This window comes from Nyctibius grandis, chromosome 1 (genome assembly GCF_013368605.1).
Source record: "Nyctibius grandis isolate bNycGra1 chromosome 1, bNycGra1.pri, whole genome shotgun sequence".
Classification (NCBI taxonomy): Eukaryota; Metazoa; Chordata; class Aves; order Nyctibiiformes; family Nyctibiidae; genus Nyctibius; species Nyctibius grandis.
Window position 1 is genome coordinate 79158049 of NC_090658.1, and position 12219 is coordinate 79170267.

The 12219-nt window shown below is 42.0% G+C and overlaps 1 protein-coding gene across 1 annotated transcript; it reads left to right on the plus strand.

Annotated features, from left to right (window-relative positions):
* Positions 1 to 611: 611 nt before the first annotated feature.
* ZBTB24 (zinc finger and BTB domain containing 24) lies at positions 612 to 8474 on the plus strand. The gene is made up of 7 exons (XM_068402784.1): positions 612 to 692; positions 1892 to 2891; positions 3315 to 3482; positions 3617 to 3700; positions 4379 to 4462; positions 6707 to 6788; positions 7689 to 8474. The coding sequence occupies exons 2-7, from the start codon at positions 1919 to 1921 to the stop codon at positions 8359 to 8361; spliced, it is 2064 nt and encodes a 687-aa protein (XP_068258885.1). The 5' UTR covers positions 612 to 692; positions 1892 to 1918; the 3' UTR covers positions 8362 to 8474.
* Positions 8475 to 12219: the final 3745 nt, after the last annotated feature.

Sequence of the window (12219 nt, forward strand, 5' to 3'; positions counted from 1 at the left end):
GGGGTTGGCGGCGGAGCGGTGAGTGCCGGGCGCCGCTGGGAGAGACGCCCCCGTGCCCCCCGCAAGCGCCGCCGGGGCCCGGGGCAGGGCAGCAGCCAGGCCGCGAGAACCTGGGGCAGCGTCACGGCCCGGCACCGCGGAGTTGAGCCGCGGGCGCCGCTTTCTCCCCTGGCACCGCCTCGCCCCGCTGAGGGGGCGAGCGGCCTTCCCTGGGGGGCGGCCAAAACCTGCGGGACTGAGTTGCGGAGCTTGGGGCTTAAATGGGGCTCTGCCCGGCGGCGGCGGGGGTTGTGGTGCCGCCGGTCGTCGCTCCGCTCCCCGCCACGCGTATTCTGGCTTCGCCCCTGCGCCGTGCGGCGTGCTCCGCCGGCCGCCCCCTTCCCGCCCGCGAGCCGAGCGGGGCCTGCCGGGGCTGCTCGTGTCGAGGAGCGGTGCGGGGCCGTGCTCTGTCACTCGGGGTCGGCCCCCAAAACGCGCGTGTTGCACACGAGCCCCTTCACCGCTCGTCGGCAGAGGGAGCGGAGCGTGTCTGTCCGCACCGCTGGCAGCGCGGGTACCCTCCCCTTATGTCCCCTCATTCTAGAGTTACTGGGGGTTTTTTTTCAGGTGAGCCTGCTCGTTTGGATTTTGCATCGAATACCAAAGTCCTTCGTGTGGTAAAACCCACAAAACACCTACCCCCCCTGCCTGAGGTACGTGTGGGTGCTGGGGAATGCATGCAGGCAGAGCTGGCAGCAGCTCTTCAGGAGTTCCTGTAATGTCCTGTAAGGCAGAGTTGGGTCAGACCTACAGCCACGTTTTAGGGTGCTCCAGCAACATCAGGCTCACATCCTTCAGAAATTAAGGATCGCAGATACGCAATTTGGCTCCAGCATGACCTGTTTGGTAGCTGAATGGGGCTAAAGAATCGCTCGTTGGCCACCTCAGTAGCATTTAGGTATCATGTATGTAGTCTGTTGTTTCTTACAGCTTTCCTTCAGTAATCAGAACTGTTACGCTCACTGATTGCTATGTTTAAATATGTATTTGTATTTTAAATGACAGCTCTAGGACAGCAGGTAGCTAATCTGTTTCACGTTTGGCTCAGCTGATCCTCTTGAAATGGACATTTTTGGCACATCTCTTCCATGGTGTTATTTGGTGGATTCCTCTGAAATTGCTGGATTATATTTTTGTTGCTTGTTTTTAATGTTTGCATATTTGCAATTGAAGAAGCTTAGCAAGCCAGATTGGTGGTTAATAGTTAGCGTAGTCGACCCTATTTTAGACAGAGCTCTTAAAAAAAGCTGCTGTTTTTCTGCTTTTTTTGCCCACCTCCATAGGATGAAGCTTAGCAGATGAGTGTTCTGAAAGACGGATTTTCAGTAGGATAGAAATGGATAAAAGAAGGCATGGAGCCCTGCCACACTGATGCCAGTGAAGTTTTATCATTGATTACAGGATTTCGTAGCCTTGTCCTTGAATAATCTGAAATGTGGCATCTGCAGGGACGGAGCTGCAGCTGACTTTTTTTTCATTATTTGTTTCCACTTAGGAGCTGTGAACAGGGTTCTTTTTGTTGGATTGTTTTAGCTGTGAACGGAGTTTTCAGAAGGGGTAGCCATTTTTTTAGATGCTGTACAGTTCACAGTGCACCAGAGATAAACAAATGAAATAATAGTAATCCTGGTCTAAGAAGAAACCATCTGTAGCCATTTCTTAGGATTTAAAAACACTTTTTGAAGAAAGTCTGTGTCAGCATTAGTGTTGATTTTTTTAAAGAAAGTTCAGAGGCTTCAGAATTGCTTTAGAAACTGTTGAACTCTGTTGAATGGCAAACAAAATGATACTTGGTGTGTTATAATGCAGACTTCTACAATATTTCTTAATTAAAGCTATTCTGTTCTTGTAGGCGCTTCCTTTCATATGCGCAATAAAAATGGCAGAAACAGCTCCTGATGCTTCTGAGAAGCTGGTTGTCATCCACTCCAAAGCGCACAAAGATACCATTCTAGCTAATTTTGAAGAACAAAGGAAAAAGGATTTTCTTTGTGACATTACCCTAATAGTGGAGAATGTGCAATTCAGAGCCCACAAAGCTTTGCTTGCTGCCAGCAGTGAATACTTCTCCATGATGTTTGTAGATGAGGGTGAAATAGGGCAGTCAATTTACATGTTAGAGGGAATGGTTGCAGACACCTTTGGATCACTGCTGGAATTTATCTACACTGGTTGCCTCCGTGCCAGTGAAAAAAACACAGAACAAATTCTGGCTACTGCACAGCTGCTGAAAGTGAACGACTTGGTAGGGGCCTGTACAGACTATCAGGCCAGCCGTAGCCCAAGTAACGCGTTACCAGCTCCGGCTAACGGTGGAGCCTCTGTAGCCGTTATTGCAAGCGAGAGGAAAAATGAAGATTCACCAAAGCGAAAACGGGGGCGACCGAGGAAAGTCAAGAATGTCCAAGATGAAAAATCACCCGCAAATTCTGCCGAAGATGTGCAGCTGAGAGAGAACAACTCCATGCAAAACAAGCAAAATTTTATGAAAAAAGACACTGCAGAAGAAGAAACAGTTGTCAGCGAACAGGCTTCAGTGAGGAAAGATGCAGAAGAAACTGAACCTACTTGTGTCTCGGAAGCTGCTGTCAATCTGTCAGCTGAGAAGGATGAGAATTATGATCCCCAATCTGAAGGAACACCAAGCACTCAGAGCCGTTATAGCAAACGTAGAATAAGGAGATCAATCAAACTAAGAGATTATAAACTTCTCGGTGATGAGGATGAAAAAGGACTAGCAAAGAGAACTGATGGAAAAAGAAAACGTGCAGGTTCTGAAGCCCGCTGTAAAGACTGTGGCAAAGTATTTAAATATAATCACTTCTTGGCTATTCATCAGCGGAGTCATACAGGTAGGCATCAAGAGACTGCTGCATTTCGGTTAGAGTTTAGTGACTTGTTGCTAAATGCGAGGTGGTGAAGTGTGGGCTGTTGTCTACAGCAAGAACTGTCCCAAATAGCATGCTGACCCAAATTATTGTGTGTGTCTTTGAGGCTGTGTTCGCTGTTTTAGACTTGTCAGCAGATCTTGTAGCCTTTATGTCTTACCTTGATTGCAGTTTAGTTAATCATTTCTCTGTTTAAATGTTGAATTATATGGCAGTACTTAAAGAATTATGTTACTGCTATGTGAAGCTTGTCTCCTAATTTGCCTTATCACTACTTAAAAGTCATTTTTTAGTAGCTAATACATTGCAACGCAGCTCACTATCAGCTTAGAATATTTAGCGAGAAATAAGGCATCTGGACTTAGAAATGTCATCTTTTGCTTTTAGGGGAGCGTCCTTTTAAGTGCAGTGAGTGTGGCAAAGGCTTTTCCCAGAAGCATTCCCTTCAAGTCCATGAGCGGATGCACACTGGAGAACGGCCATACACATGCACCGTCTGCAGTAAGGCTCTGACGACAAAGCATTCTCTTCTGGAGCATATGAGCCTACATACAGGTAAGTATTTCAAGGCAAATGTAACCTCTCTTTCCTGAGAGTTTGTCTTTCTGAAAAAAAAGGGGATTTCTGCTCTCTCTTGTGTGTGCTGGTTTGTTTGTTTATTCATTTTTAATAAGTTATTTTCTTTACAGGGCAGAAGGCTTTTACATGCGATCAGTGTGGGAAATACTTCAGCCAAAAGAGACAGCTCAAGAGCCACTATCGAGTACACACAGGTATAAGAAATTTGGGTGGAAGAGCTGGCTTACAGTCCGTGCTGATTTGTCCTCATAATGGTTGACTAAGGCTGAAAATTCTTCAGTGATGTGTTTAGGTTCTGCTACCCTGATGTGTGGTATCTTGACGTTATCAGTGAGTAGGGTGAAAACGACAAAATGGTGTGTAATAAATGGAATATGTAGAAAAATAATTAATTGAGAAGGACTTTTGACATACAACTTGATTATTTTAGCTCTGCTGTCTGTGTTACATAGAAGGTAGGAATTGTATAAACAATTGTGTCCGCTGCCTTCGTGCAAATTGCTTGTAGTTTCCTACTACTTTGGACTAGCAATGGCAAACAAGCATTAAGAAGTGTCCTACTCACTTCTGGAGCAGGGTGGAGATTAAGCCACACACAGAGGAAGCGGTGGAAAAAATCAGAATTTACACAGCTTCAAGAGAAAGTGTGTTTGGGGGGCAGCAGGTGTCAGTCCCCTCTTTTCCCATGATAATATCGAATAGAGAAATAGGGGTGTGACAGTTAAGGTAGGGAGGAGGCAGTAAATCACCTTTTGTTTTATCTCTATATTATATCAAAGTGGTTATTTTACAGGAAAGTGCTTTAACAAAGATCACTGAAGAGATACAGGGGATCACTTATGCACTGACACTTTTTTTATTATTACGACAAGGCCATTCACTGCCGGAATGTAACCAGTGTCTTCGCAAATTCATGGACACAGCTCAGTTAAAGAAACATCTAAGAACACATACAGGTAATATTGTCTGTCATGTTTTGTTGTGGTTTGGGGGGGGGGGGGGTTTGTTGTTTTGTTTTTTTTTCTTGAAGTAACACAGACAAAACTGTTAGGCAAATGACACTTGTCTCTGTGGGATGAACTTCTGCTCTACTTGTACATAATGATGCCTGTATCGCTAATGAAGGGATTTGACATCAGGAATTCAAGAGCACAAAAAAAGCTTGTATTACAGCAGCACAGAAGCGGTGCCTATTAAAGGAAGAGCTTTTTTTCCCCATTCTTGTAAAGCCTGCTGCAGAAAATGCCAGATAGAATCCTGGACTGGGAATTCAGTTTATCAGGAGAGCCACATCCAGCATGTATGGGGCTTGAAGTGAGTTAAGTAGTAACAGAAAGTGTATGTCCTGAATGAGTTGGGCACCCCTCTCTGTGAGGGATGGGTGCTTATGAGAAATGCTGCTGACCAGAAAAAGAATTATTTCGATTTATCTTTTTATTACACTACAGTAAACCAGATGTTCGCAGGAGATGGGACGGGAGGGATGATTTAATGCAAGTGCGTCAGGGGGTGTTTTAAGAGATTTGGAAGGCAAGGTGATACTTGAATGGCTGGATAACGGGGATAACAATGTTGATCTACCATCTCATGATAACAAGGCATAAGTTCCTTAAAATAGTTTTCTTTGAAGGGTAAGTTCATAAGATGACTTGTAAGTATTTTTTTCTTTTAAAATATGTATGCATGTGTACAAAAAAACAGTGGCAATCGTTTCTTCCCCAAGTCAAATTATTCTTAAGTATGTTGCCCATGGTTGTAAAGTATGCACAAGATCAAGTTATGTATCTCATTCATTTCCTTTTCTTTCTCAGTGAAAGTAACAGCTGTAAGTTCCTTGGGACAGGATGAGGTCAGAACTTGTGCCTTTGGGAGTTTTTGGTATATCCAGAATAGCGTTAACTTGTGATACTTATAAATACTGCATTTTCTATTGAGGAGAACATAGTGTTTGTTGACAAACACAGCAGTTTTGTATCTGAAGCTTATACAGCTCTATAAATGTAGTGGGAAATGAGGAAGCATAGTAGCAAGGTAAGTTGCAAAAATGGATCAATTAAGATGCGTTCTAGCAGAAACTGGCTTTGCGATGCATTTTGCTTCCAGCAAAGACAGGCCAGATACCAGTGTTAATGGTGCAGAAATAAATACCAGTGTTAATGGTGCAGAAATAAAAATTGATCTGTCCCATCTCAAAAGCAAGAAGTAAAATTCTAAGGAGTTTGGGGACAGATGTTAACATTGATACGACTGTTCTGCTGTGGCAGAAGAATGTCATAAGAATACAGCCTACTTGGGAAGTTACTCCTGTTTTCAGTAGGAGGCTGCCACTAGATGGTGAGAGGTCCCTTCTGACGGATGTTTTTTGTTCTCTCATACTTTGCCCCTGCCCTCCGAAGCCATATGAAAGCTGATAAGCGTTGCAGTTCTATACTGAATGTGAAGCTTCCTTGGGAACTGGCTGCTACCCCATCCCCAGTTTAGTGTGGTGTGAATTACCACCGTGGTCGTGCGGATTCTCATGTCTAGCGTCTTGAAGCTCAATGCAACAAGGATATGCTATGGTGTGAATTAGGATTTGCTTGTTGGGTAGTATCTGTTTCCTGGGAACCTTTTTGTTACTTAATTTGGCTTCTCTGCTTTTACTTAATTAGACACGAATTCCAAATGCAGTTAACAACAAACCCACAATTTATTCAATCCACCATAATTTAATTTTTCTCCAACTGGTGTTCCCAGGATATTGTAGGCCTAGGACTGAGCCTTATAGGAAGCCAGCCGACTTGTTAAGATAATGGATTCACTTTTCAGGTTTGGAAATACGGGCTTACTCATCTGCATGGTGCTGCACGTGAGCTGAGCATCAATGCCTGCTAGTTCAGGATCAGCCTTTTCAAACTTGTCTGTTCCCTGTGGAACACCTGCATCCGTATCATAGGTACATTTTTTGTTGCTCTGAGGGCTTGGGTCACCTACTTTTTTATCTTCAAGGGGGAGAAATGTCCGAGATGCATATTTAAAATACTCTACCCTTATTTAACTAGTGAGTTCATTCAGTTTCAGATATCTGTCCTGACCCATGGCAGAAGCGTGAGGATTTGACAGTGCACACTTGATACTGTGTATGGTAAAATATAAAATGTTTTTTAATATATTGATGGGAAGTGCTATATAAAAAGTGATGTTAAATTTCTTTTTGATAGGGGAGAAACCCTTCACTTGTGAAATTTGTGGCAAATCATTTACAGCTAAAAGTTCTCTTCAGACTCACATCAGAATTCACAGGTAGAGTATGTCTCATTTTCATTACGTTCTTTAAAAATGTAACTTCTAATCTGATACCTGTGTGTAGTGCTTGTTCAATTATAGAATGGTCAGGGCTTGTTTGCATTTTGAATGGAAGGTGTAAAGGTTGACACTTTTGTTAAATCTACTTAAAGAAATAATTGGGAGTAGAAAGTACTGCACTGTTAAATACTGGTGTGCCAAGACATTGTGAGATTCTTTTGTGTATTGTGTCTGTTTAATGACAATGTACTTACTGCTATATTACTTATGTGAAAACTTTACTGTGAATTTTTGTTTAACAGTAGCCATGGTGTAACAAGGTTACTGGAGCATTGTCCTGTTTCCCTGTAGTCTATCATGGCTCTTTAATAGTATTAGTTATCTTTTACCCATGTCAGTCTGATGTATTGCATAAAGGCATGCAAGATTTTAAATCATTGGAGAACTGTTGTTGGCCTTATGTCAAAGAAAACATTTCCAGTAAAATTCCTTGTCCCTTTGAGTCAGGCAGCAAGTTAGGATTTGGACCCTTCTTTTTGTTTTAAAGCCCACACTGTTAATAAACGTTCTTTAAATGGTCAGTGCTTACAGTTGTGCAAAGTAAGTTGTTGCATTCTTGTCAAGGTCTAGCAGCGCAGAATTTGTACCTCTGGTATTATGATAGGAGGGCAGTTATGTTATCTCTGTAGCTCTGGAGTATATGCTAATAAAAGTACAGTTTGTGAAGTCAAATAGAAATAATTAGGGAGTCAAATAAAGGACATTTTTAATGCCACTATTGTTAAGTGCTTATGATTTAACAAAACAAAATAATAAGCTTTTTATTCTATAGTAAGTTGCAGAAAGCAGCACTGTCAACGTGAATATTTTAATGAGATCAAATACATTCTTTTGCAGAGGAGAAAAGCCATATTCTTGTGGTATATGCGGAAAATCCTTCTCCGATTCCAGTGCTAAGAGAAGACACTGTATCTTACACACAGGCAAAAAGCCTTTCTCCTGCCCAGAATGCAGTTTGCAGTTTGCTCGTCTGGACAACCTGAAGTCTCATTTGAAAATTCATAGCAAGGAAAAGCAGTTTCAGGAAGCCAGCGCTGCTCCAAGCACCAACACTAATTCAGAAGTGAGAAACATTCTTCAGCTGCAGCAGTATCAACTTGCCACCTCTGGAGGGCAGGAAATTCAGCTCCTGGTTACAGATGCTGTACATAATATAAACTTCATGCCTAGTCATAATCAAGGCATAAGTATTGTTACTGCAGAAAATGCCCCAACTATGACAACAGAGCAGGCTGCTAACCTCACGCTGCTTGCTCAGCCACCACAGCAGTTGCAAAACTTGCTGCTTTCAGCTCAGCAGGAGCAAGCGGAACAAATCCAAAGTATCAATATGATTGCAAACCAAATAGAGACTGCCCAACCTGAACAAATGCATGTCATCACTCTTTCCAAGGAAGCACTAGAACATCTCCATGCTCATCAAGGACAAAATGAAGAAATCAACAGGATCTTCACGTCCAGCTCAGCACGTGCAGTTGACTCAGGATTCAAGTCAACAGTCTCACTCTAGCCAAGATACGGTTCCTTCCCATCAAATCAGTGAAGAACAGAATCAAAACGTACATGTTTCTGTATCTAATCAGCAGTCTCTCTCAGTAAATGAGTCATCTCATGAGCATCCTATTCAAGGACAGGCTTTCTGAAATGCTTATTTGTCGTCAGAGGGCTAGGCTATAGCATGCTTCTCATCCGGGCAGTGATTACACGTATTTTTCCAGATCGGTATTTCTCTACCACTTAGTCCGTACCTCACAAGCAGTGTGTTTTTTTGTGTCTCATACACATCCATGCCTACAGAGGAGATATTTGGCCCCTTATTTGCATTTCTGTGTGAATCTGCAGAGAAGTGTACCTTGCAGCGTTTAAGATGTCTGCTGATCAGAAAATACGACTTCTCTGAAGTCAACATTACCTGAACTACTGTCAAGCTTAAGATAATCAGTTCTTTTTGCAAAGCTAACACCATGTGTCTTACATTTAAGGAGCTTTTTCTCTGCAGGTTAATGTGTAATTTTCTATGTGATCATTCCCTTAAGTGCATTTTGATTTATTGACTGCCAAATTTGTTTGGTTTGGGTTGAAATTGTTGCAGCCTCCAACTGGCCCTGGATCACCCCTTCTGTTTACTGTACGCTGTACAAGTTTTGCTCCTCAGAAATGCTTTAGCCATTGCACTTGAATAGTGGCAATGGATGCGGTGGTTACACTGGATAACTGAAAAGCCCAGATTCTGCTCTGTTAGTTGTACCACTCACTCTCTGTGTGACTGGCCGAGGTAGTTGACCTCTGTGCCTTAGTTTCATCATCTGGTAAGTGGTGATAGTGTTCACACGCTCTGCCAAGCACTTTGAAAAGCTCTAGATGTTGAAGGCACTGTCTATTGAAGTGCAAAACTCTCTTCCTGACAGGAGTCAGTCTAAGCTTAGGAGCCAGTGTATATTTAAAGTGTTATTTTTTGTACTTTAGAGAGCAGAATGTAATGTTACTTTTAATATATGTTAAAGCTGGTAATTGTTTTTGTGGGAACTTAAACAATGAATAGAATCACTTCAGAGTATAATGAGCTATATAAATGGGGTGTATCACGTTGAAGTTGTACAGCTATTTTTGCTGACTAGATTAGATGTGTACAGATTGTTTTCAATGACTGACTGACTGCTAACAAAAATGCTATGCCAGAATACGTGCTTTGCATTTTCACGTTCGGCTACTGGTAACGTCTCACACAGCATACTAGCGTGTTAAAATCCAGATGAAATGCCACTGGCCCTTAAAGCAACATGCTTAATCATCAGTTCAGTTTTAAAATGTCATACTTGCGATTTTCACTGATATTTTATGTTTTAACAAGTGAAAAATGTAAACATTAAGGAATTAGCAGGTGAATTGAAAAGCAAAAGATCTTTGTACGTGCTTGGTTTATATGACTGCCCAGAGAGAGTCACTGGCGTAAAAGCCCAGTGCACAGAAGGACAGAATAAGGTGGAAGGGACTTCCAGAAGCCGTCTGGTCCATCACCTTCCTCAAAGCAGGTGCACCTAGATCATGTCGCTGTTGTCTGGTTGAGTTTTGGATGCTTCCAGGGATCGAAATCCACAACCTCTCTAGGCCACCAGTTCCAGCGTTTGACCATATTCACAGTGAAAAAAAATGTTTCCTATGTTTAATGGGAATTTCCCATGTTCCGGTTTGCGTGCACTGCCTCTTGTCCTACCACTGCGCCTCCAAAGAGCGTCCGGCTCTGTCTTTTCTACACCCTCCCATTAGATAGTTGAAGACAGCAATAAGGTCTTCCCAAAGTCTTCCTTCTCCTCTTAAGGCCTTGAACAAACCCATCTCTCTCAGCCTTTTCCATCGTGTGCTCCAGCTCTTTAATCACCTTGGCAGCCTTCTGCTGCCCTCCATCCAGTACGTCAATTCTGTCTTGTTCTGGGGAGCACAAATTCTTGATGGCATTCGTCGTTCAAGCCTAGACTACTCAGCGGGATCCCGACTGCACGCTGCTGGAGTTTGGGTAAGTATTTCCATTTTGTCAAAGTACTAGATCAGTTTTTATAGAAATGGATCATGAAAAGGGTAGACAGTGTGAATAAATCAATGTGAAAAAAAAGTCCCACAGCAAAACTCTAGTTAGGCTTTTCATCTTTTGTTTTTTCCTCTCGGAAGGGAGAATTACAGTTCGTATACTTCTGCCACCAAAAAGAACCAGCATGTTCTGCAGTTGAACTTCAGAAGCTTGAAGTTTTGATGCTGCAAGAACCGACGAAAAAATAGAAGTGAAGCTTGTTATGACATCTATGAAAATCTTACTGATTAATTGTATAAATTTAAGTTTATTATAAATATTACGGAGGGTTCATCCCAACAACTTTGATTTCATCTAAAATACTGTAATGTGCAGCCATAATACAGTCTGGTCGTAAGTTTACAGGAGCTTGCACTGCGTTCCTTCTCTGCCATATACGTATGAATCCTGAAATGCTTAAAATCTGGTTACAAGCTAAATTCTAAGACTACCAGTAAAATAGCTTAAATACTTTCCTTTTTTTTGAACTTTGATTTGTTCATTAGGAAGTTCTTTCAGGATTAAGTATGATTCTGCAGTTATGCTTGAACCACTATTGCAAAGTGATTGCTTGATAAAAAGAATGAAGTTTTGGTTTTGGAGTTTTCTTATGCTTTTTTACCAAATTACCATTGAAAAAATGAGCTGCTGTGGATAGCACGCAGTGACTCGTCTTGCACCCTGCATTGCTTAAGCTGTCAGCACACATTGTAGCTTGCACTGGAGAAACGTGTGGTTTCTCACCTCAAACGTTGCTCTTTTGACACCATTTGCTTCCTTTCTAGTGAATGCATTTCTATTAAAGATGAAAATAAATCCCTCTTCTGTGTGTGCATTTTTAAGGCTGCAACTGAAGCCTAGGATTGCTTTGAAGGTGAAAGGAAACCCCTTCAGCTTTGCTGTTCAGTCCAGCTGCCACTAAACTACATAGCAAAAAAACGCGTGCCTTAAAAACTACATTTCAAAGCAGCTCTTTAAAGATTTTTTCTCCTTAGCCAGTAAACACCTTAACTTCTTATTTTCTCACACAGAGTAATCTTAGCAAATCCATCTCACTGCTTACTATGTTAAAATGGGATTAGGATTTCAGACATAAATGCAGGAAAATAAGTAGACTACAGAAAGAGCCATTTTTGTGAGCAATTAACACCATTGTGTGTTTCTTCTACTCCGTTTGTAAGTTACCCTGTGTAGCTGAACTCTAAAAGGATTTTACTATTCTTTTTTCAAATGCAAGCGTTTGAAATTTTGGCTTTTTCTGAAGATTTTGGCTGATTCTCCAGGTGACAGTTGTAACAAGTGCTGAAGGAGTAGAGCAAACACACTGTGTTAAGTGTGTATTTGACTGTTGTGCATACGCTTAACTCTGCTTGCTGGTTATATTCACGGTTTAGCTGTAAACAGCATTTCTTGACCTCGGCACTGGAAAGTTCAAGGGAGTTTGCTGTTCTGTGCATGCAAGCCGAGATGCTGGCAGTGTGGGTTAAACTGGTGGGCCTTCCAGGCCAGCATCTCGTTTTTGATAGATTAATATCAGATTCTTTCATATGAGCTGTGAAATCAAATTATCCTGCCAGCAGGAGAAGCTTCACCCGAGCATGTGTTACTTTGCAAGGTGGGTTTGTTGTTTGTTTTTTTTTTTTTTAAATACCTGTTCTATGCTCTCTTTTCTGCTCAGAGGGACTGAAAAAGCACTACTAGTGGTTTTACAGCGATTACCTCCTGGTGTCTAAGTGGAAGAAGAGATGACTGCTTCACCATGAACTCTCGCAAACTGAATGCTTATTCATAGGTTAAGGTAGG